At 42.4% G+C, this 25312-nt stretch overlaps 1 protein-coding gene and 1 long non-coding RNA gene across 8 annotated transcripts in view; one reads left to right on the forward strand and one right to left on the reverse strand.

The window, feature by feature from the left end:
- The window catches only part of LOC111936333 (uncharacterized), a 30744-nt gene extending 29839 nt beyond the window's left edge, over window positions 1-905 (forward strand). For all 3 annotated transcript variants that reach the window (XR_002868104.2, XR_002868106.2, XR_002868105.2), the window contains one exon: window positions 385-905. This is a non-coding gene — a long non-coding RNA (uncharacterized LOC111936333). The remainder of the gene's footprint in view (window positions 1-384) is intronic.
- A 1136-nt stretch (window positions 906-2041) lies between these two features.
- Window positions 2042-25312, reverse strand: part of ADGRD1 (adhesion G protein-coupled receptor D1) — a 110987-nt gene continuing 87716 nt past the window's right edge. For 3 of the 5 annotated variants that reach the window (XM_086856477.1, XM_023937191.2, XM_086856478.1), the window contains 4 exons: window positions 9261-9387; window positions 8039-8080; window positions 6094-6186; window positions 2042-5489 (listed from right to left, as the gene is read on the reverse strand). In XM_086856477.1, the coding sequence (XP_086712603.1) occupies window positions 5394-5489; window positions 6094-6186; window positions 8039-8080; window positions 9261-9387 (358 nt within the window). In that variant the 3' untranslated portion in view covers window positions 2042-5393. Of the gene's footprint in view, window positions 5490-6093; window positions 6187-8038; window positions 8081-9260; window positions 9388-20827; window positions 23972-25312 lie in introns of those variants that run through there. The other 2 variants (XM_086856480.1, XM_023937193.2) reach the window with 1 other exon arrangement.

Consider the following 25312-nt stretch of genomic DNA (forward strand, 5'->3'; position numbering starts at 1 on the left):
AAGGACTAATTCTGCGATACTTTTTGCATGCTTTAAGTTGGTTTGGCAGGTAAACTGGCAGTGTGTTCCACTGACTGCACATCAGAGATTTTAATGCATAATATACAATCTAAATGCACAATATTCAGCTCACCACATTTTTATCAATTATGCTCTTTGCTGCTTCAGCTGCAAAAGCTGTCCCTGCAAATATTCCCAGCTGCTGAGCTTCAGAACTAAAGCCTCCCACACAGGAGGACCTGTAGGTCCATACACACAGGACCACAGCCTCACCAACCCAGAGGGTGAAGGGCCCACAGGCTGGGGAGAGGACTGAGGTGTGACTTTTTTCTTCTGTGAACACATGCTCATGTATCCCTCCGTCTTTTTTTCCTTTCCTTTTAGAACTGGCAAAATATGGCAAATTAGTGATACATGACTGGCTGAGAGAGGAGACATCACATCACAGAAGGGTCACGCTTAGCTGACTTGTGCAGAATCTGAAACAAAAATACCTGAAGGAAATATTCCACAATCAACATAATATGAATTTTAAGCTGTCTGAAACCTACAATATAAGGCCCAAGCTTTCCAAGCAGCCTAATTTGAGGTAGTTTTAAAGGGTAAAAACTTGGTTTCGTTTCATTCTGCATCTCCCTCCAGTATATGAGGAGCATTAACTAAAACAAAGCATTTGCAGCGGCAGAGGTGCTAATTGTGCTGCACTTTTGGTGTGGTTTTGTGTGTGTGTATGTTTTGGTTTGGGTTTTTTAGTCTTGAACTGTTTCATGTTTTATTCTCTGTTTGTGAGTAGATACCGTCAAATGCTTAGCTTGGAGAGTGCTTAAAGGAGCACATACAGTGCCAAATCAACCCTGGTTTTATTCAGTAACAACAGAAAAGAACAGGGGTGAGAGAAAATTTCAGTTGTCTTTGGTCAAGGTAAATGAGACAGCCTAAAGCAGCCCTCTGGGGAACATCCCTGAGCACGTGGAGCATCCTTCAGAGAAGGTGCTGGGCAGAGACCAGGGCACAGTGCTTGACATCCCTTGTGACTCAGTTTCTGCCCTGTGTCAGCACCTGCTGAAGATGCTGATGTCAGTGGTACATTTAGGGTTGTAATCATCCTTGACAAGATGAAATATGGCCTCTGAATTCCAAGAACATATGGGATTATTGAGAAGGAAAACCATGTGAACAAGGGCAATTACAGCAGTAACTATCCATGACACACTACACCGAGCCAGCCAAGCATACCACAGATAGAATGAAAATACTTTTAAAGGCAAACATGGTGTAAGCCAGAGCCAAAATGATCTAATTTACTATTCCATCACGAGTGATAAATGCTAATAACCTCTGTGTTTCACAAAACAGCCAGACAGCTTTCTTTTATGTATGCCTTGCTACATGGTTTTAAAGGATACGAAGGGAAGAAGGTTTATTGAAAGAGGATGAAAAGCCTTTCTCATCTAAATTCCAATCTCTAATTTTTCAGCATATAATTGCTCTAGTTATTTTTCCACACCTCACCACATCCACACACCTATGCAGCACAGGAGGCAGCAGGCAGGCTGTTAATCATCACAGCAAGGCACAAACCAGAGCTGCGGGGCTGCATCCCTGTGAGGGAGCTGAGGAGATGGAGATGTGACCTTCCTGGATCCTCATTATCATTTTCAGATAAAAGTGTAAGAGTAATAAAGTTTTCATACAAGAAGTATTAGTTAAAAACCCCTCACTCCTGACCTGCTGTGGACTGAGGCCATTCCCAGAGCCAGGATTTCAGTCCCAGCCACTCAGCAAGGGCTGCCCCTGAACCCAGGAGTTCTCTTTCTGCTGCTGAGGCTCGGCACAGCTCCTCTCTGGGTATAAAGTTTAACACAGAAATATTGTCTCCACATTTCCTCAGCACCCTGGCAGACAGGAGGTCTCTCACAGGAGAGATGTGATTATACAGCTCTGATGTATAATTGCAACAACAGCACTGATAGGGAACCTGCATTGTTATGCTGTTGTTTACAATCCATGTCAAAAGAATAATTGTAACAAATACAAAGTCTTTTTAGGAAATTAAGATTTCTTATTTATTTGAGGGGGAAAAACAACAAAACTAAATTATTTTACTACTTACTGGCAAAGTCATCCTTGCTACATCACCTATTTTAAAAACTCACATTTCATTCAATTAAGATTTCATACTGTTGACAAAATGATGCTGTCCAAAAAAATATTGTAATAGCTGCTATATACATGCCCATAAATAAACTGCAAGATTTTCAAGCTTCAAGAGACTGAGAACAGGAAGAGATTGTTTAAAGATTCATTTGAGCATTTCTTATTCAGTACATTTGCTGCATTCAGTACCAAGAAGAACACGTTGAATCAAACTAACAGAATGGGAATCGATGGCAACAGAACACATTTGCACTTTGAGGGGATTTTCAGCAATTTACCAAAAACAGGAGCAGCCCCATCCCCAATGCAGTGAGATAAATTCAGTGCTCCCAACCTCGTGGGCCATGAACAAGATAAAACTGCTCCATGCCCAGCCACGTTCTCCAGGTACAGCGAGGGATGAGGGAGGATCTCAGGAGACACAGGATGATCAATGCTCCTCACACAAAACACTTCCACGTCATTCAAAAGTGTAAAACCAAACACATTCTCATGCTTGTCTTATTTTTGGTGAACAATTTGGAAACAGAGCACACTTGGATGAAAACTTGCCTTAGCCCTTTGTGCCACTGCATTTCATCCCATCACTGGTACATCTCTTGTTTGGGTTTTATCCAAATAGACCTTGGGAGTCACAAAATGACCAACACAGACAGGAGGAAATGCAAGCAATGAAAATTGTGCAGAGGGAGCACAACCAAAAATAAAGATTAAAAAAAAAAAAGCTTTTATATGTTGTCTGGTTCATTCACAGAACTTTGTGCTATAATACAATGATTAGAAGATAAATGATCAAGGAAGGTTTCAATCTATATTTGTGGTCACAGTGTAAAAAAACCAAAAGCAAACCAAAGAAACGACCAAAACCAAAAGAACTCATATGGTCCAGTATAAAAAATATGATTAAATAGATTGTTTGCACACAATACAAACTCTGAGCGCTGTTATCACAGCACTCTTCTATTCCATCTCCTCTGTACATTCCAAGGGCTCTGTCTACAGGGTCTTCTGGGGGGAAAAAATCATTTCCAGGCCAAGAAAAGCCCATCTATTTGCAGAGCTGTAAGGCAGAGCAGTGCAGAAAAGGCCAGGAGAAAACCATACACGAAAGCCAAAATAAAGACACAGCCATCTACATATTTAGCTTTTTCTGACCTCTGTTTGGAGTTAGCTGTCATTGATTGGAGCTCTTTAGCATGAGGAAACACGAGGTTAAAGCCTGTGGATTTCATGCCTGTGTGATGTGCAGTTCTGCTCTGTTCCAGCTGCAGAAATCCAGCACAGACCTGGTGCAACATTTCTCTAGAATGTTTTGAGCTGTAAGCTCAACAAGCTTGGGTGGGCTGGGCTTCCAGTTTGGGGATCACAGCAACAGGTCCTGGCTAGGAAGGGGAGAAGGCAGGAAAGATTGGGCCAAACTGAAACAGATCATTATTTTTAGTGCAGGAAGGAAACATGGACAAAACTTGGTTTGGATCAAACAGAAATTAAATGCATTGAGTTTTTCTAAGCTTTCAATTCCATGTCTTTGGGATTAAACACTTCACTAAATTCAGTCAAAATTGATGGGTATTTCCTGTTCCCTAAAGATCAATTTACTTTCATATTTCTTTTTGATAAATTTACTATCCAATAGAAAATTTCCACTCTGCACATGAGAGTATAAATACCTTTTCTCTTGGAAACCAATAGCACATTCACCAGGAATTGTCTGAGCTGCTGAAGATACAAACATTTTATTAATGTTAAAAAGCCCAACACTGAACAGCTTAGCAAACATGAGGTTGAGGACTCGCACATTTTGTGCCTGTTGCAGGGTTTGATAAATAGTGTTTGATCCCAGTGGGTCAGGGCAGGGAACAGCCTGGTGATCCCTGCAGGGCAGGATCAAGGGAGAGCTGGGGACCAGGAGCTATGGCTGCAAAGCCCCTCTGGCCAGGGGTCCTCGCCTGTGGAGGTCACTCTGGAGACCCTGGGGGCTGAATAAATCCTGGAGCAAGGTCCTGAGAGCTCTGACCACTGCCAGGAGTTCAACTCTGCTTTGTCCAGGCTGGGTTTGGCACAGCTGAGGTGCCCTGGCTGTGCTCCAAACACCACTCTGAGAACCTGTAAAAAACACTGGGCAGAGGAAAAATCACAGTGTTTTTTTTCCTCTTCAAAGATACTTCCTAGCAGTACTAAAGCAGAAGCTGCTAAATGCTGAGCAGGATTTAAAACCACAAAAGAGACTGCAGAGACCTGTTTAAAAGCTGTCTGCAGGAAACAATACACAGACTTATTTGCAGGCTGGCTGTCTTCACAGTGTATCAGCATGTTACATCTCTGTGGCAGGAGCTGAGTGTCTCAAATGACCAGAAACAGGAGGAAGGTCAGGCACAGCACCAGCTCTGGATCTGTAAAAGCCACGGTGAGTTTGCAAGATGTGCTCTCTGGAGAGTGGCTGATTGCATCCTGAGGCTGCAGGAAAAGCAGGGGATGCTCTGTGTGGGAATGTGTCAGCACACACAGAGCAGTGAGAGGTGCTGTGGGCTGCTGAGGGACAGCCACAGCCACTTCTCCCTCTGATGGTGGCAACAGGAAGATCTAAAGTACCAGCAGGCCACATCCAGGAGATTTACACGGTACAGGTGCTGTTTATGTGTTTATCAGCTTTGCCAATCCACACCCACCTTGGGACTGGAAGCTGCTTCTCCCTCAAGTTCTGGCTTCCTTGTAGCATTTAGATTAAACACCATACTATGTATTTTGAATCAACTTCACTTTGATAATTGGATTCTGTAAGGTAATAAATGTAAACAGAGAGAGCACAGCAAGTCTGGAATAGTGTCATTACAACATCACAACGGGAAGCATTTCATTTGTGAGCATAAAAGTCCATCTTTTCAGAGGTATGTTGCTTTCCCTCAGTCCTGGGAGCTGGAATGATTCAGAGAGCAATAAGCCCTTCTTGCATACCAAGTGTTTTCATCATTGCTGACAAAACCATCCAGTGTATATTTGTGCTGGTCTTTTTACAGATATTGCTAAGAGCCAAGTGCTAGAATGTGTTTCAGTTTTGAAGGCAAGCAAGGAGGGCTATTTACTCAACAAAACAATATGGCAATTACCAATTCATTAGGCAGTGTTTTAAAAACCCCAGTTTTCTACTGGCACGAGCAGTGAGGAAAAGCTGGTGGACACAGTGTCAGAGGTCCTGAATGTATGGCTTGGTTTTCTCTGAGGAGCTGCTATTCCTGTCAGACCGCTGATAAATCAATGCGGTTCGCTGAGTTGCTGCTTTTATCCCAGGTGTTCAGCTTGGTGGGAGTTGTGCCTGGCCTGTTCCCAGTCATCTGGAAAATAAAATAGTATAGAAAATTGATTTATTTATTTTGCCAAGCTGCTCTTGCCTGGATGAAATAAAAGCTTGAAAGCATCTATTTACATTACAGTGTTGTCACAGGGTTTTGAGAGCATATGCCATAAAAGATTTTTAAACAGTTATTGCCAGGATCTAAGCTGATTGGCAACGATCACTTAATAATACCTATCACTTCAGATGTCTGGTTCCTTATAAAAACAAATGTCTTCTGTCTCAGTCTAAGGAGAGCTAGGAAAGGATATTCATGTGTTGAGAGTAAGAATGCCCTATCAGAGCAATACATTGCCAAAATGCTGCTGGAATCAGAAGTGCACTGCAATTGGTGGGAATAGCCTTATTGAACCATATCCAGAGCTCATAAAGCTGTGTTTGCTTTTATTTGATAGTTTCCCAGAACGCAGAGATTTGTCCTTTGCTTTCAGAACAGATTTTGGAGCTGCAACTTTTTCCATCTGTCCACACCTTGCACGAGGTTGGTGCTAACAATACCCACGGGCCTGCTCTGTTCTTTCCAACAGAATTGAATGTGCAACACTCTCAACTACAAAAGGGGAGGGGAAAAGAGCAATACTTACAATGTCTGAATTGAAGGGCTTCACGTTGATGTTGCGTGTTGAGCTACTGGTGAGGGACCAGACCTTGGTTTTGTGCTTAAAGGCAGCTCGAACCTTTGGCAAAAACACAGAACCAGTAGAAATGGTTGTGTTTATTCTCACAGGTGCAGCCTGCAATCATTTTCCCTTTTTCCTTACTCCACACAAATGTCATGTGCCATTAAAGAACAACCAATCCACCCCTACACTTCTCTTTGTCCTCATGGGCTTTTCTCTGGGACACTTGCACATTTTGCAGAGCCCAGGCTGGAGCAGGAGGTGCCCGTGCAGGCAGGGCAGCACAGCCCTGGCACACCCAGTGCCAGCAGACACAGAGCAGCTGCCAGCCTGCTGTAAACAGTCATTTCATGGGGCTGGATGGAACTCCCTAGAGATGGAGCAGTGTTCTTCACCCAAGTGAACATCAGCTGCAGAAAGGACAGATGGTGAGACAAGTGGGTGAGATTTGTCAAGGATTAATGGCTGGAAGTGACTGACCAGTGTTAGGTGTGGAGATCAAGGACAGCTTTTCAGATGATCTTGGCCCATTCTCCAGTGATTCTTTATAATACCTGTGCATTTCTGCTCTGGGAATAAAGCCCTTTTTCACCCAGCCACTTCTACACCCAGTCTATGCATGTTTCTTTACAATATCTGAGTTTTATTTCTCAGAAAGAAATTCTCAAGAAGAATCCCCACTTTAGCTAAAGGAGTATTTTAGATATTCACAGCCTATGATGGAGTCAGAAAGACCTGCACTCCAAAAATGACAGCTCACATCAGCTATGTATAAACTGGTTTTTAAGGATATAAATTCTGAAAAGTTTCTGAATTTAATTTCTCATGAGGTTCCTGAAAAAATGACAGCAATTCAAATATTTATATTAGATATAAAACATTTGAAATTTGAAGATTTCTAAGCCTGGGGGAGAATAGAATAAAGAAATATTTTTCCTCCCTACCTTTAACCTGCCTGCCTAATTTTAGTTGATTTCAGTAAAGATCAGGAGTTTCACAGTCAGACCTCACTCTTCAAGCTGATTTTGGCAGAGATCACATCAATGAATGCTCTGAGATGGAAAAGGTTGGCAGCCACTACTAAATGATAATTTCTCTGTGGAAGAGCTGGAGTAGCACAGGAAGCAGCAGCAGGCTGGGGCAGAGCTACTCAGCCACAGCCAGGAAAAAGAATTGTGGAGAAGCAAAGCTGGGAGGGTCTCCCTGAGCATTGCCCTGGCAGCCCGCTGCAAATGGCTCTCACAAAAACCATTGCTTTGCAGTAATACTTGCTGCTGAGCATTTTCTGCTCTCTGCCACAGGAGGAGAGGATGCTCCAAGCCAAATTTACATCAGCCTTGTCTTGGCTTTATCCCAGTTGCTCTAATGCAGTCTTAAGGCAAAAAGATTCCTCAGTCCCCTGTGAAAACCTGAACTTCCCGCCAAGAAAAATACCTGGAATATCTTCTGCTCAGTTTGCTTTCCCATTAAGGACTGCATGAGCAACATCCAAAAGCATGTTTTGCTGGGAATAATATTTATTTTCCTCCCTGGAACTGCAGCTGGAGCAGAGCCCCCCAGCAGGGGCTGCCAGAGCGATTCCTGCTCCCTCTTTTCAAGGATCTCCTCCTCCAGTGCAGCCCACACCTGCTCAGCCCCTGCAGCTCTCAGGACAGATTTCTCCCGACTCTTGAACTGCTCCTCTTATCTTTCTTCTGTTTCAAACCTTTCTTATGCTAATTAAAACAAATGGCAAGCATGGGTCAAAACGCTGTAAGTCACAAAGCCAGAACAGTCATGGATTAATTAAAAGAAAAAGGAAATCAGTGACATAGCAGGCAATGGTAACGAAGAAAGTCTGTTCTTGCTTCACACTTATGTTCTTTGAATTTGGTAACACCAAATCTGTTAACACCGTTTGGTTACATACCTCTGAGTTCAGAAGGCAGTGAAACAGGAACATGAAAAATCCCTGAAAATGGAAAAAAGGGAGAAGGGTGAGATCTGGCTGTGAAAAATCAAACGCAATGATGTGTTTCCCTCAGCATTGTACAGAACAGGCATCAGGCAGCTGGAGCCCTATAAATACCTGAGTGACTAAACCAGGATGTCCCAAGTGAAACTGGAGAAACCTGCAGCATCAGGTTACTGTGGGGCTGGTCTGGAGCTATCCCTGTAAAAAACACCTCCTAAACTTTGCTGTACTAAAGGTAAAATCGGGCTGAAAATATGCAAAAATCCTTGTTCATGACAACAAGAGAACTTCTTGTTTGTGGTTGCAAAGAGCAAGGAGAGGGAAATGCTCTTAGGGAAACACCAGGTCAGGATTTTTCAGATTAGAAAAGCAAGGTATTATTAGCACTTGAAGAATTTTAATGGCTGAATTTGTCTATCTTTGTGCTTTTAGTCCAATGCAAAGTGAAGAGGTCTCATCCTTTCCCTCACAAAACAGGTTTATTTGTCTGGTGGTAGCATTCAGCTCCAAGAACCCAGTTTCACTGTTTTTGTGTCCATAGTTGTTTCCAAGACAAGAAAGGATCTACACGAGATTGGTTTTCCTTCCTCTCTGCAACCACTGTTTGGGAAAGAGCTGTAACACGCCTGGAGGGTTATGCCTCTGCTGAAATTCTGCTTAAAGCTAAGCACATGTTTAAATTCCTCCTTGGACAGAGCTGTTTTTCTGGATTGGTGTGCCAGGAAGATGAGGGTTGAGGTTCCTGCGTGCAGGAGTTTGGCACAGCTCAGGGAATAGCTCCACTTTGGATCTTTCCCATAAACTTCTGTTTACTTTCATTTAGTCTCAGTAATGAAACCTCAAATTGGCAGTGAAAAATTGGCCTGGTATCTACTGAAGAATCCTGCCTGTGGTACACAGTGCTGGAAGAATGAATTCCGTTTCATTTCTGAAGCTCAGTGCTGTCTCATTTATTTAATTATTGCTGCTGGAAACACTAAGGAGTGGGATACAAGTTCTGTTCAAACAAAGACAAGCAATTGCCAGCACTCTGTGCTTAGCACAAACTTAAAAGACAGAGAAAGGAACACAGAATGAAATGCAATAAGCATAAACATGTGAAAACATTACTAATGATCCTTTTAATTGGATCTCAGAAGCACTTCTGTAGCCATAAATTTTCCCCCCAGGTACTTACTTGTAGTGAATTAAAAACAGCAAATATATACTGAAATACTAAAGCGTGGGCATTGACAGCCAAAATGCCAAAGATCCACGAGCTCCCCAAGATTGGTAAGAGAACAGCCACAGCTTTAGCTGTTAATCTGTAAGAGAAAATAGGAAATGTGGGGACACCATTAAAGAAATGTCAGCCTCCACACCAAGGACTTTATCAATTATGTTCTGGCAGCAGGGCAGCAGGCGGAACTATTCTTTACCGTGAAATTCTTTTAAGGGACAAGACTTTAATTATCTTTTCATCTGTGAAAAGGGGGATAAGAGAACATTGGTATCACACAGGATAAGTACAGATGGTGAGTCAGTAACTGAGGGAGCAGGGAAAGAGATCTGAGAGATGACCATAAAATACTGCAGTCCTATCTTCAGTTTACAGGGATGTGTCACTGTTAGTGGGGAGCCCAGGGCAGGAGTCCAAGAGCAGAGAGCACCCTACATCACAAGACAGGTCACAGCACTGGGCAAGCCACATGTGCTCATGGTCTGTCCACTCTGGAACCACCAAAACACTCATCAGCCCACAGGAGAAGCTTTCCTGCCTTGGAGACACTGCTAAGGGGAGCCCTGAGCAGTTCCACTCCCGAGGAGGAGCTGGTGAACCCTTGCACAGCTGGGCATTTCCAGTGACAGACATCACAGGACAGACCCCTCCTCCTGGCCCACTCACAACAATTCACAGAACGACACAAAAAGCACAGAGAAGGGACCAGTCCCCACTTGAAACGTGCCAGGAAGGCAGATACAATCCCAGTTTACAGCACTACAAAACTCCTGTTGTAGCCTGTGGGATTCCTGCACATTTATCAAAATATCAAAATATCAAAAATATCAGTGAATTCATCCTTGGTACAATTACACACCAAAAAGCCAAGGGGCAGTAAAGAAACAGGGGTAGTGAGAAATGAAAAGTCAGCCCCTGCTTGGTAAAGCAATGGTTTTTTAGAAATGATCAGATTTCTATTTAGATGGAAGCCTATGCAAGGGGAAAAGCTGCTTCAGGGAGATGAATGTCCTGCTTGTGCCCCCTCGTAGAGATTAAAGCACACATTGAGAGAAATGCAGAGCTGCCTGACAGGAGACTGCTTGTAATTACAGCAAACACAAAACAAATGAGAATTTTGTACAACACAATTCAATGAAGAAATCTTTTAATTAAACTTAGAGACAAGATGTCTTCTTCATTTCAGTGACCTGAGCACACACTTCATTATATCCTCAGCTAAAAGTGTATCCTGAAGTTTATAGGGAAATCTGGGATGGGGAAGCATCTGGAACTTCTTTCTGTTCTGGTTTGGGTTTTTTTTCTGTATTGATTCATATTTCTGTATGCTCAGCCATGAATATTCCTGCACAGTTCTTCAAGGAGTTTTTTTCAGTCAAAAAATGAAGGAATATCTTACAGCTTGAGGTCCTATTTAAATTTTAAAATGCATTTTAAAAGATTCAATTTTAAAACAACTGATTCAGGTTTATTTTTGTGAATCGAGGATGCTTTGAGTTTTTTTTCCTGATAGGATTAAAGCCCCTCCCCAAGCCCCAAGATGAAATGTGCTGCTCTGGGGAGCTGCCCTGGACTTTGAGCAGGAGGAGCTGCAGAGCCCTCGGTGTCCTGGGGAAATGTTCAGGACCAGGAGCTGGGCAGGACCGGGAGCAGCGGGGATGGATCAGCTCCACCCAGGGTCCCTCAGGCTTTGGGGGTCCCCAAGAGCAGGGATTGGCACCCCCAGCACAGCTCCACTTGTAGAACTGCCTTCAGCACAAACCCCCGCCTGTCTTTGTCTCTTCTCACACTCTCTGGTTTCATGAAATTTTCAGTTTGGAATATGATTTTCCCCAACTATTTTGTTGCCAAAAAGTGTTTTCTTTGTTTCCCTTTGAGTCAGAGCATTAAAGGCTTCATCTGATTTGTAGTTGGGTGCAGAACAGATTCAATTTCAATATTTTCAATATTTTCAAAACCATTCTTACAGTTTGGGTTTTCAGAAGCTTTTAACATTGCAAATTACTCATGCAGTTTTAAAACCACATTTTAATAAAGATGGCTCTTTATTAAGCCCAGAGTTCAGCACATGTGCAGCAGAATTCCACAGCTAAAATGAAAATACAATCCAGATGTGGGATTTTCCATGCAAATGTATTTAATGTTTCACGTAAACTCATTTAGAAAAGCAGCCATGTGAAGGTGAAATTCATTTACAACTATCTGAGAGTCTCCTCTGCCTATGATTCTCTTAAATATCATTAAGGCTTTTTTGAATTTTTACCTAGTTATTGCATAGCTTTCTATGCTTACATGCTTGGATTTCATCCTATGTAGGAAATTATTAATTCAAGATGTTTATGAGCTTTGCCTACCAATCAAAGGACCCAGCTCGACGGTTCCTGGTGCTCTTTTATCTTCTCCCACTCACCCCTCCCCTTCCTACCCTTATTCCATTTTAATCTTTGAAGTTTAAAAAAGAAAAATGCTAACTGTAAAATGCTGCTTCAGAATGCCATTAAGGTAGCAAGGTTAAAAAAATCCTAGAAATACAAAAGTTAATGTTCCACTAGGTACATTAATTCTGACACACTGCACATACTTTATATTTTTTTTTTATTCCCGTTTTTCTTTGCTACATGAATATTTTAGTAGATTAGTTCTAGTACACTAAGATACAGAGCACAATCAAATAGATGTTTTTGGGGAAGGAGCACTTCCCCATGCGTGACTTAAACTAAAAAAATAGTCATTAGCATCAATGGAGCTTTATATTGTCCATAAACCTGGGGACATGGAGCAATAATTTGGGGTAGGGGCTGGGCTTACTCTGCACATGCTGTGGCTCAGCCCTACCACGACTTCATAAACCTTACTAGAGGCTTTTTTCTTGTGCCCAGATGTGTCAGAAAACAGAACAGCCACCTGAATTTCTCCTGAGTGCCCCTTCTCATGCTCTGGCCTTGGCAATTAACAGCCTGGTTCTCACATACACTTTCCAAAGCTCAGGTATTGTCATTTTCTGCTGCCCAGTAGCACCAAGTTGGGTGAGATTTTGTCTCTGTTCATCTAAAAACACTGAAGTATCAGTCCTGGAACTAAGCAAATCCAGCACAGAATCTCTTTTCTATCGTTACACTTTGCCAAGTTATTTTTTTTTTTAGGTATATACCTGTCATTACTTAGCTTCTGGAAAACACAAAAAATACTTAGAGTCTGATTAAATTTTTATATCTAGAGAATATGGAAAAGCCTTTGGATATTACTGGCTGTGCACAGCCTAGCTGTCAGTTCAGCCCATGTTGAGGGCTGTTCAGGCTCTGCCCCAGCACCAGAACCCTCTTAGCTGGGCTCACCCAGAGCAGGGCAGTGCCACTGTCCTGTGTGCCAGGGCTGTCCCATGGAGCTGTCCCCTCCTGCCTGACCCCTCACCCCTCACTGAGCCCCTCCAGCTCAGAACCAGAGCCCAGCTCCTTGGAAAATCCTCCATTCATTTTTCAGATGCACCTCTGGCAAGAGCAGCATTAACTTTCTCCGTTAATTGCTGAGCTGCCCATTCATTATCCACTCACCCTTTCAATCTCCAGTAGAAAAAAACCATTTTTCTTCCCTTTTCCTGTTCTAAGGGTTGAATTCTGTTTCCTGAGAAATGAAACCTGCTCACTAGAGATCTTCTCACATCCAGATCTCTTCAGATGGCTTTTCTGCAGTTGCTTTTGTTTCAGCACTCACTTCAGGACGGGATTTTGATATCTTCAGTGTATCTTGCTGGGAGAGGCTGTCAGGCAGCATTTGAACCCAGCTGAAATCATCAACAGGGGAAGTTTCCGAGATGGATAATTACCTTAGCTGTTCTGCAGCCCCAGTGTGCAAGGAGCACAGGCTCCAGCACCTCTGAGAGGTTTTTCATTGCCAACATCATCTAAAATCATTGCAGTTACTGGAGCTACCAGGGACACTTTTCCAGGAGCACAGTTGGGCCTTCCAGGTTTATTTTATCTTATTTGCAGTTGGAGTGCTCAGCTGTGAGTGCTCCCTTTGCCTCGGTTAATCTCTGCCCTGCTCTTGCCCTGTCGATATTTACCCCAGCACACTGACACCTTACAAGAAAGAAATTTCACTGCTTGCAGAAAGAAAACTTTATTACTTCTGTGAAGGGGACCCCTAATTCACAAATCAATTTTGTTGGTTCAATATGGAGCACAAATCCTTTTAAGACTTCTGACATCCACTTTTCTGTCATGATGCCTGCTGAAGTAAGAACTAAATTCAGACCTATAAGCCAAGGTTATATAATCATTGGAGGAAATACTGTGAGAAAAAGCAAAATTCCTTCACAGAACAAGACAGTCTGACAGATAGGTCTTTTAACTGAAGTTTCTCTCTTGTTTCTTGGGCTCCTCTCTAGTCACTTCCAGCAGTACCCTTTGTGTTTTATGTAAAAATAAATAAATCCCCAAACCTGTGACTAACATTTCAGACTCCTGGCTGAAAAAATGTCAATGTAATTTCAGTTTCCCATTTGTTACAAGTGACATTTACTCGCCCCTAAGTTGGAAGTTGGGGAGATGCTGGGAAACCATGAGTAGCAATTCTGACTGTGCATGAAAGTGATTTTCACAGGAGGCCAACACACACCCCTGGTGTCCTCACTGCCATCCCTGCTGAGCCCTGACCCTGCTGCTCACTGTGCCACCCACAGCTCACTCCTTACTCCAAGGAGCAAAACCAGGAGCTGCAGGTGCTGAGCTGCCACCAACATCAAAAGAACAAATAGGAGAATAATGGTGACAGCTCATATATTTGATGGAACTAGGAAGCAAATGGCAGAAAAAACACAAAACAATCTTGAGGGCTGCTGGAGAACCACTGAGCCCATTTGGGATCCAGAGGAACGAGCTCCCTTGTGCTCCTCAAGAAGAAAACTCCTCTTTTGCCAGAGGAATGCCCAGGGGTGTTTGAGCTGCCCAGCAGAGCTCAGACCAGATCCCTCAGGCCCCTCCAACTCAGCAGCCAATTCACTCCCACACTGCAAGGAGGGGACATCAGAGCAGCTGTGTGTGCTTTTTACTAAATGAAATTCAGCTCTGGACTCTGCTACAAGTCTTGATCTACTGGGTACAATTTTCATCCTAAAAGGATTCACACGGATTTTACTTCTGCTCCTGACTCCAAGCAGCAGCTCCTGAGTTCCTGCAAATACGAATGAATTCCTCCTCCTCCTCCTGCTGCACTTTATCCTGGCTGCACAGACAATCAGGCTGATGGCACAAGGAATGCACTTTAATCAGCACATACACAGCTGCTTACCTAATCTTGGGTGATTTCTAGGCACAACTATAGCAAATTAAAGGGAAAAAAAGACAAAACTAATAACTGCAGAGGCCATTTCCCATTTCCCAAATGTTATTTGCACTTTCAAAATAATTGTGTGAATCTGACTAAGAACCATTTACAGTCACTTCAGATCATTGCTTTCTTGTGGGTGTCATTTTTAACCCAGGAAGAGGCTGCTAAATGAAAGCATTGTAGCTACAGAAAAAAACCCTCGGCTGCAACAGCAACTAAATTCAGATTAATTTTGATCACATGAGTGGGAAGAGAGATGGAATTGTTCCTTTTCTGTCTCCCTCAGTGTTTAACAGTGTGCCCTGTCACCACAGACCCTCACAAGAAGGCAGATGTTGCCAAAGCAGCCTCACCTCTCTCGGGCCTTCCCAGAAATCTCAAACTGCCTTTAGGAGATGCAGCATTTGCCCAGAATACAGAAGGGCTGGGCTCAAATCACTCTTTTGCCTGAGGGTTGCACTTTCCATTTCTGCAGAAAAGCGTTTTGACTCCCTGCTTGATGCTCATTCTTCGCTGTTGAACCTGACCCACTCATATTGAATAATTAAATGTTCTCTGGCTCAGAGAGAGAAGGTGAACTCCACAGATAAGTCACAAGGCACTCCCTGAGAGAGGAGAGTCCTACCTAATCCTTGCTTTATTAATATTTCTGAATTTATATTAAATATTCAGTAGAGCAGGGACTGAAACTCAAGTCTCACTTCAAATCCCCATCAAGCCAGACAAAATTAAGGCCATGACCAGAATTGGAGCTACCTTAGGAATTTTAATATGGAAAAGGCAATTCCAGGGGCTGCAGCACTGACTTCTGACTTAAGCACCTAACCAGGGATTCAGGAATCCCTGTCTTGCTAAGGCTTTCCATAGTTCAAGTCCCTTGTCACCTCCACTGCTTCCAGATTCTGAAAACACAAAAGAAAAAATAAATACTTCCCAAAAATTAAGTACTGAACCAAAACATATCCTTCTCCTGGTCTTTAGTGCAAGTTATTAAAAATAAATATGAAGAATTAAAACATAATGTCCTTGCAAGCTGAATTTTAGGACTTTGTGATTTCCCATGGGAAACCAAACCTGGATTTTACCACTTTTTTTCTATAATTCCTTTCTCCAACATTTTTTGGTGCTAATTCTTTCACTGCACTGCTGTTGAGAAGCATTCTCTGCTTCTCAATCCCCAAGGCCAAGGTAAGAGCTAATTTCCCACTGAGCTTTGCCATTAAGTTATCAAAGCAAATGAGAGTTTACTGTCAGAGCAGAAGTGTTTGATGAGCAATGGAGGGGAGTTAATGAACGGGGCTGGGTGAGGAGAGCAGCCCTGGGAGCCCTGCACACCCCTCTGCTGCTCTCCCTCCCAGCACACCCAGGAGCTCCTCTGATCCCCGAGCAATCCCCACCGCTCTGAACGGCCTTGCTGCAGATTTGTGTTTAATCTCCAAACCCTCCTGTGTCTCTGTGCTCCCTGTCATGCTCTGTTTCTCCTGGAGCATCACTCGAACCTCAGGAGGAGCCCCGGTGGAACAGAACGTGTTTTCTCTTTTCCATAGCAACTGCCAAAGGAGCATGCAGGACAAATATCCCCAGCCAGTCAGGCAGGCACTGCAGACCTGCTGGGAACAATCCCAGCTGACAGAGACCATCCTGCAGGACGGGTTCACACTCACTGCTGCGTTTCTTCAGCACAGGTACACAGGGTGGGCAGGTTTCTTCTTCAGTCACAGGTTATGCTTTTTGGAAATCCAAAAGCTGTGGCTGCTGAAAGTGTGTGAGACTCCAGAAATGGATGACAGAACAAATTTCCCAGGAGTGCTTGATGATGACCATGGCCAGAAGCCAAAATAATTAAATCCATAGAAAATCATGTGGAAAATGAAAGCAGTTTAAAAGGAAAATAATTGGCCCTGATCTTTACAATAGTGAAGATTTATTCCTTTCTTGAATACAAATGTTCACTTGCCTATTTCCCACAGTGTTTGGTTTTTCCCTAAAAGATTCTGGAGTTACTTTCTAGAGCTAAGAGGGGGAAAAAGGAGACAAGAAAATATTACCCATTTCCATTGCAGGTTTTCTTTAATAGTCTCACAAAAGCAAATTGACCAGAAAGTCTGGAGGGATTCATTTGGGTTTTTTAAAAGAAAATAAATTGTAATTTTCTAATGGGTAAGGATTTTTTTTTGTTTTTGCGGTCGTTTTACCATATTGTGCTATTATTAGGGGCCAGTTTGTCTCCAAGGGTAGGACAAAAGAGCAGCAAGAGCTGTGGAGGAGAATTTGGTTTCACAGATATCCAGTTTGCCATGAGCAAGCCCTGGGTTGAACAGGTCATGGTCTTAGTTCCGTCTCTAGGTCAAGAATATAAAATAATTGACAAATATGATTGTAAAGTCAGATACAGGAGCAACAGGATAATCCAGCCTTGGCTGCTCTGAAACCAGTCTGATCCTTCAGACTCCTCTCCTAGCACAGAACTGGTGCCTAACTCTGGTGGGTTCAGCCCAGGGGAAGGCACTGCTTGTGACAGATTATTCCCAAAAATCTCCTTTCCTGTCTCCAAGGACAAAGAAATGCCAATGTCTCAAAGGGTCAGATGCTGCATTATATCTGATTATATCCTGATTATATCTGACTCCATCTCCATTGTTTCATCCCCTTTCCAAGCTCCCAGTGCAGTTCTCCCACCTCATGACAGAATTCCGTACACTGTCCCGAGGCAAACTGTCAGTGCGAGACACGAATCTGCAGCAGCCCAACTCTCACTACTTTTAATTGGCTAAATCTCTACAAGTCATCTTGAAACAATACTCTGAAAATTAGTCTTATTGAGCTACTCACAGCCATCTCAATCTTTTTTATAGCTGTCATATCATGTGGTGAAAATCTCTGTTTTCCCAGCAGCAAACTGAGATGACAGAGGCAGTGCTAATAAAGAGGGATTGTCACATTTCAGCAGTTATGGGAAGGACCCCACAGCGCTCCCTTTTCCTTCCATAGCAGGAGCTGTGAGGGAAGCACTCACACGACTGGAATACTGATGGGAAAGGGCACTCACACTGCTCAGGAAGGACACGCAGGGCAGAAGAAAGGCATCAAAAACAGAGAGAGAGAAACCACAAGCAGACAGACCTTTCAAAAACCTCTGGGCCAAAAGAAAGCAAAGGAGAGTGTGGCAGTGACATCTGTTTTGCCTTGCCAGACCAGGAGGGATATGTGGATGAGGCCTTTTTTCCCCAAAATCTCCAAGACTTGTCCAAAGCACAGGATTGCACAGAGCTGGCTTCATTTAATTAATTATAACTGTAACGAAACACAGTTTCTAGCCCTGCTTTTAAGACTTATGAAGCTGCAGTCAGTGATGAAAACCCATCATGATTAATTTTGTTTTCCTTACTCCAGGATGTCAAAGCAGGCACACCATATGCTAAAATATGAAGTAGCCCCTACTCTGTGCTCCATGTGTCGTGTTGGGTTTGAGTTTTCAAGAAAAGTGTGGTTCTTTGGAAAGACTGGAGGCAAGCACCAACAATTACTGGTAATCTAGAAAATATGGCCTGCTAAAAATGGCCCAGGCTCCAATTGCTCCTTTCTCAAACTGTCCTTGCAGAAACATCAAGTTTTCAAGAGAAAAAAAAGCTTCTGAGCTAGTTACTCCCTGAAGAGACTCAAAACCTCGCCACCAGAGGCTTTTACCAGTCAAAGTGATTTCCTTCCACACACATTTCCAAATTGTCAGTGGCAATTACACAGCCATTTACCACTCCCTAGCTGACACCATGTGCACAGCTTGGTGCTTCTGTGGCCCTGGAACACCCAGAAAAAGCAGCTCTGGGAATCTGTGGGTTTGGCGAGGATTTCTGGCTTTTAACTTGATGTCAGCGAGACCTATATTTTAATTTAGGATGACAAAGTAACGATCACGTCAAATCATGAAGAAAATTTTTGTGGAATAACATTCAGCCCCTGAGGAGCTGCATTCTGAAAATGATCTCTTGACCCAAACAGTCTCTCTCAGTGACCTTTAATTATGCAACGATACCAACAGAACAATCATTCTCCCGTTTCCAAGGCAGCAGCAGCAGCGAGCAGCAAAGGACCAAGGTCAGGCATACAAACCGAGGAAGAGAAGTCATTTTCTGTGTAATGTGCAATGGTTCACACGAGCTTTAACTGCAACAGTGACAAATAAATAGCTGTACCCTTGCCTGGGCACCTGTCTCAGATGTACACACCAGGAAAAAAGAAACAGGACTGCAAGGATTGCTGGAGCCCAGCTGTGACCCCTTGCATTTATTACCAACCTGAAGAGAGCATCTAAAAGTTTAAAAGTATTTTTGATACTAAGACAGTATCTTTATTGTAATTACCTGTATTTTCCATTTATTTAATTTTATTTTCAGAGTGCTTTATTGGGCAAATATGTAAATGACACTCAGCTACGAGCTGTGTCAGACTGGGCAGTGATTTACAGGTTGCCCAGAGCTCTGCACAAGGCACATGCTTAAATGACATTTATATTCTGCAATGCCACAACTAGAATATTTGCTCTTATTATTCTGCATAAAGCTGACACAGAGTTCCAGGATTATAAATTGGAGCCAAGGGTGTAAATGAAGCAGTTCAAGCAAACTCTTGAGGTTATTGCTGTTCACAGGGAATTGTCCCATTTTGTGATGAACGAGCAGCGTTTAATTGTTACTCTGGAACCAGGCTCCAAGCTGTGACTCACAGCCCCGTCCTCCCACCAGCACTTTCATGGCTTAAAATCTGATATTAAAAAATGGAAAACTAAATCCAGCTAGGACATTTTAAAAACAAATGAATGTGAACTTCAAAGCTATAGATTTTCCGAACCTGAAACTTTCTGTTGTTATAATTCTAGAAGGAGAGAAGCTATCCTTTAAGAACTTTGGCAGCAGGGAGGGGACAGTGGAGTGACACCAGCACCCATTGTTCCCAGATGTGCCAACAACAGCCTCCACCTGACTCCTCTCTTCCTGGCACCCTGTGTGCCACAAAGGACTCATCAGGAGTGATGAGTCAGGCAAGGGGCCAGCAGAGAGTTTTGTTCTCATTAAATGCTGCGCAAAGCCTGGTTTGTTTTAAGGAGACCCCATCAGATCCCCCAGGCTCCTGCAGAGGACAGACTCCACCTGCAGTCCTTGGAATGTGTCAGGTCAGAGTCAAGAACATGATCCATCCACAGCTCAATAAGTACAACACAAGCTTGCAGGCATTCCCATCTAGACAGGATGATCAAAGCTGGAGGGTGGCCCCTCCTCTCATACCCTCCATCACTGATCCTGGTGTGTTCACAGCAAGGTTTCATCACAGGGATTTAATAACCAGGTTTTAATAAGCCTTATTCTATCCTGACATTCAGATGTGAAAATAAACACGACTAAGCACATCTAATAAAAATTGTTTTATCTTTATACTCAGAAAAACCAGCACCTCTTAAGGATGAAGTTTCTCCTGCATATTTTGTACCCATATATTTTGTCTTGCTGCCCTTCCTAACACAGAAAGAAACAGGCACAAGTATCAGAGCTGCTGTCTCTTTGGAGCCAGTACCAACAGGCCCTGGAGCAGCAAATCCTGCTTAAGGAGCAATGACAGACACCAAATGATCCCCATGAAGGACAGTCCTGGCTCAGAAGGAGACAACCAAGAAAAGAATAAGCTGTGGAAGGACTCAAATGTCATCTGACCCAGCTGAGACAGGGTTGGCTGTCGCTCCTGGCAGCAGAATTAGCCCTGACAGGCAGGGGTACAACCACTTGTGAAAGCTGTTCAAAGGCAGCAGCTCTCCAGGTAATCAGATCCATTGCTTTGCAACTCCCCTCACATTAAGCTTAAAGATATTTGATTTTTTTTCAGCACTTTAAGCCTGTTACTATTTGTCCCTGTTTTTCTCTTTTGCAGAGATGTCTCTCTCTGCAGCTATGCTTTACATACTTTTAATCTTTTAATACTCCTCCCCAAATGGGCCTGAAATGGGCCTGAACAATCCCAGCGTGGCCTGGAGCCTTTCTGCAGCGCTGTGACTCTCAGCATCTGCAGCAAAGAAAGCACACCCATTACTGTCATTATGGTCTCTAGAAGATTAGCACTTCCTCATTAATACCCTCGCTGGCAACATTCAAACCCATGTTATTTTTCCTCTAAAACCCTGAGTCTAATAAGGAGACACCCAAACTGCATTTGTATTTGTCATATTCAATGAGCCAAAAATTTAATTAGGTTGAAGACATTATCATTGGCAGTAGCACTTCAGCTCACTAGTTGTCAGTGCTTAATACTTTCATTTTCATTATTTCCTTTGTTGCCAGTCAACTCTCCTCCTTCCAGCACTTTCTCAGAGGTGCATCATGCACGCTGTTTGAAGCCATGTTCAGTGAACACGCTTCCTCACACACAGGGAGAAATTGTGAAGAAAAGGAATTGCTGAAAGCAGATTTGGCCTGTCACACTGCTCTGTCAGGGATGGCTCTCCCTCAGCAAATGGAAGAAGCTCTTTCCCTTTTCATTAGAGCACAAAAGCAGGTGCTCCTGTCTCTGAGGGCTGCGCTGCAAGCATCTGCCACCCAGAAAGGCACAGAAAGGATTTTCTAGTGCTGTGCATTTTGAATCCCTGTAGACTTTCAGAAGAGTTTACAGACTGTAACTTGCTCCTCACCTTCCTTGTGGAAGGAGATTAATGAAAAAAAAAAGAAAAGCAAAATTCTCTAATGGTATCACAAAGAGGTGGAATTTAGTTAGGGAGGAGATGGTGGTACCGCTTTGGCAGGAGAGCTCTCGTGAGAGCTTCAAGCGATGCTCTGATTGACAAGTACATTCTGTGAGAATGAACAGCTGGGAATAATCCTTAGAATGAGGAGTCTTTGGACACCAAACGACACAAAACAGGAATGGAATCACAAGAACAAAATGCAACCAATACTCAGGAGCTTGCAGAGTAAGAGCTGATGTTAAAGCAGCGAAGGTATCAGCACTGACTCCCGGGATTTGTGTCCCAGGCAGGAGGTGACTGGGCTGAAGGGCTGGGGAGTGTTTATAAACAAAGTGAAACAGCGAGGCAGAGCTGTGGCACGGAATGGAGCAGTGATTAAAGGCAGGAGGCACGGAATGGAGCAGTGATTAAATGCAGGAGCAGTTTGGCTGAGCAGGCTCGCTGTGATCGATGGCTCTGCCCCAGCAGAGCTGTCCTCATTCACCAGGGAAGGGATTTCTGTGCATGGCCACCCAAGGAAGGAACAGATCTGCACTGAAGCTCACAACTCCCTTTTCAGTTTCATGTGCAGGGCTTTGTGATGCATTAAAAAATGCAGCTGGAACTAACACAGCAGCTGACATGACTGACTGACTGTGCTGAGGTTTTCCTGAAGCCCTGTTTTGCTCCCATTCACTACAGCTGCTGCCATTTTCCCAATCTTCAGTCATTAATTTAAGTAAACATTTTTTTCCAATAAAGAACTGTTTTACTATTTCACTGAGTTTGAGGGACGAAGAAAATAATAAAATGAAAGAAAGAATAGGGTAAAAAGCTAAGAAATATCTCTAATTTTGCTGTAATTGCTTTCTCCATGGATGATTATGATAGCTATCACTCTCGGTTCACTGAGTGCTGAAGTGTACAGTTTATAAAAAAGACAGAGATTTTTCCAACTCATTGGACCATTTCAGAGTAAGCAGTGAGAATGTATTTAATAAGAGTTGGTCTTGGCAGTTTATTCAAGAAAAGTAAATGAATCTCTCTCTTCTGGACAGCAGAATGCAGAAGTGAACTGGCTGGGAAATCACAGGGGATTGGCTAAACGTGGTGTCTTTGCTTCTAAACTAAAACCACTATTCCTGCAGAACAGAGACAAGCTGGGCATTCCTTCCTCTGCTGCAATTAATATCCATCAGTGCCAAACAGATCTTTGAGAATTCTTTGTGTTATACTCGAACCCCTGTAGTTGAGGGAACTCAGGCAGTCAAATCATTACCTGTGCTAAAGGTAATCAGGGAAGAGTTGTCCCCATGGGGAAAGAAATGTGCACATTTCTAACACTGTCACATTGGGGATCTTTTCTCACTGTACCAGAGAAGTCACTTTGCATGCAAAAAGCAACAAGACTTTGAAAGGGTGAGGCAGGAAGCAAGAAAAACTTATTTAGGTCCTCATAGTCAATGAATGTGCTGAGTAGAGTTAAGTCTTTAGATGCAGCAAAAATAAGTAAGAAAAAGAGTCCAAATGGTTCATAACTCAGAAATATAATCATGTGCCTTTTCAAGCATATGAGCAATTCCATTAAACTAATCTGCTTTAATTGCATTAAGCTTAGAGGGGCTACTCATATGCTTAAGCTCAAATATATGATTAGTTATGTCCCTGAAAACAGAATGGAGAATTCAAACAAATCCTGCATGTATGCATTTAAATGTTTCAAGGTATTAGATTTAGCATTCTATAAACTAAAACATTTAAATTAGCTTTCTGGTAGAAAATCTGTTCCCTGGATGCAAAACATTCTCATTAAGCCACAACTGAATTATTGCTCAGAATTATTTTGCTGAGAGTCAATAGCTAATCCTCTGATAAAAGGCTCAAGAATAATCAATCACAACTAAAGGAAAAGATCATATTCTGTATATTTGTTCAATATGCTTCAAAAACAATACAGAAAGCACGTTCTTAAGTAAATTCAAGTAATAAATAGGAGATGATAATAATTCTTTGCTCAGCTGTTTCCAGTAAACTGCTCTTGCAGAATTAAAGTTTCAGACACTAAAAAAGTAGCTATTTTCACACACATAGGAAAATTACTACAGTGACCAAATATTTACTGTTCAGACTGTCACAGGAGTCTACTATGCTTTAATTAGTGTCTCTGGTCAAAAACTGTTTAATTGTCTTCATTTAGCCTTAAATTACTGGGTATTTTGCAGTTCATGTATCATAAAAGCTTAGTCTTTTATATTGCTTGTTAAATTCATTTTAGGGACACTATTTTTATTTACTTTATTTTTATTTCCTTTAAGCAAAAAAAAAAGATGAGCACACCAGTGGCAGTGAAAGCAGAACAAGATGTTCAGCAGGATGTTCTTCTCTATGACAAGAAGAACATCTGAACCTGAAGAGATCGATAAGCCAGTAATTGCCCTTTGTTCTGGGGGAAATGTGAATGTGGGGAAGATGATTAATAAATTAATTTTATGACACTAAAAGGAATTTTGTTCACAACTTCCTTTTCTGTTTTGGCTTTTAAACCTGAAGTTTGTCAGATGCTGCCTTCCGAGCAGAGCACTGGCTCACGCTGTGCATGTTCTGCAGTCACGTTTGAGTCAGCATTTGAGAGGACCTGTTGCCATATGGAAAATCAGGAACAATTACTCTAAATAATTACATCAGTTTACTGCTGTTTGTTGCCAAGAGAAACAAGCCTTGTTGGTAATATCCACTTGCATTGCCAAGCAACTTAATTTTTCAGAAATTAAACATGCTCCGGCACTAAGCACTTCTCTAGCAATAAACACCCTTTCTAGCTGATACCATCACGGCCCAAACCACGTCTTTGTTCTCAGGATTTCCTGAGGTGATCTCTGCTCAGTTATGGGCTGAGTCTCACACCTGGCTCCAGCCATGCAGGGGTGGTGTCTGAGCACACCTGCGATTTCCTCTGCCTTTGGGGAGAAATCAGAGCTTTTTGGGAGAGATGAACATTTAACAGACATCAGCTGCAGCTCTTCTCATTTCAAACTTCCTTTGAGGATCCATTTCTGTAATGATATCTACAGAAGAACTATTTTCTATGTTCTGTTTAACTTCTGTTGTATTGACTGTATGTGTTGACTGAATTTAGTTCTGTGAGGAAAGCTGTTCTATCACAACATATTTCCACTTACTAACTTAATGGTTTGAGTTCTCAGATGCATCAGCCCTCTAATAATCACTTTGTTCCCTGTTGTAACTTTTGTTAGGTCAAATCCTGAAACTGTGAAGTGAAAATGACGTGGCACCTCTTAGCCAGGGTACCTGGAGAAGTCTCATTTTCAGTACAGTTACACCATTCCAAATCTACAGCTGATAATATTTGGGCTAAGAACATTTACTCCTCATTAAAGGCATTAACTCTTATTCTGGACCAATCATTCATAAAATTATTTACTTATGTGCATACACACAGGTTTCTTTTTAAAAAAGAAGTGTTAATGTGCAGGGTACAGTGTGTATTGAATCAATTCCTTGCAGTAAATAAAAGTGTATCTTAAGTGCATGTGCTCCATATCCAAGTACATGGAACAGTTTCTGAGCTCCTTTGGACCTATGGAGTTGTGTCTTTGTCTTTGAACTTCCAATAGTGCATAAAAATTGGCATTGACAATATACAGTTATTTGCTTCCTGAGTTTCTGTATTTCCTTTGTATTTCTGAATGTCACAGGAGCTCAGCCAAACCTGAAAGTCATTTTAATTCCCAGGCTTCTCATTTCACTACAGTGTAATTATCTTATAGATTTTTGTGTAGACTTATTTACTGTTTTTCTTTCTCTGTTGGATAAGTGTACAATAACTAAACTAACTTCAATTAGGTAACTGTCACCAATATATAAAATGAATGGCATTTTCAAAATTACATAAGTAATCCAAGCATAAAAATTATTCTTTATGATACCATTTCAGAACAGTGGCACCAAATCCTTA

This window comes from Cyanistes caeruleus, chromosome 18 (genome assembly GCF_971803275.1).
Source record: "Cyanistes caeruleus chromosome 18, bCyaCae1.hap1.1, whole genome shotgun sequence".
Taxonomy (NCBI): domain Eukaryota; kingdom Metazoa; phylum Chordata; class Aves; order Passeriformes; family Paridae; genus Cyanistes; species Cyanistes caeruleus.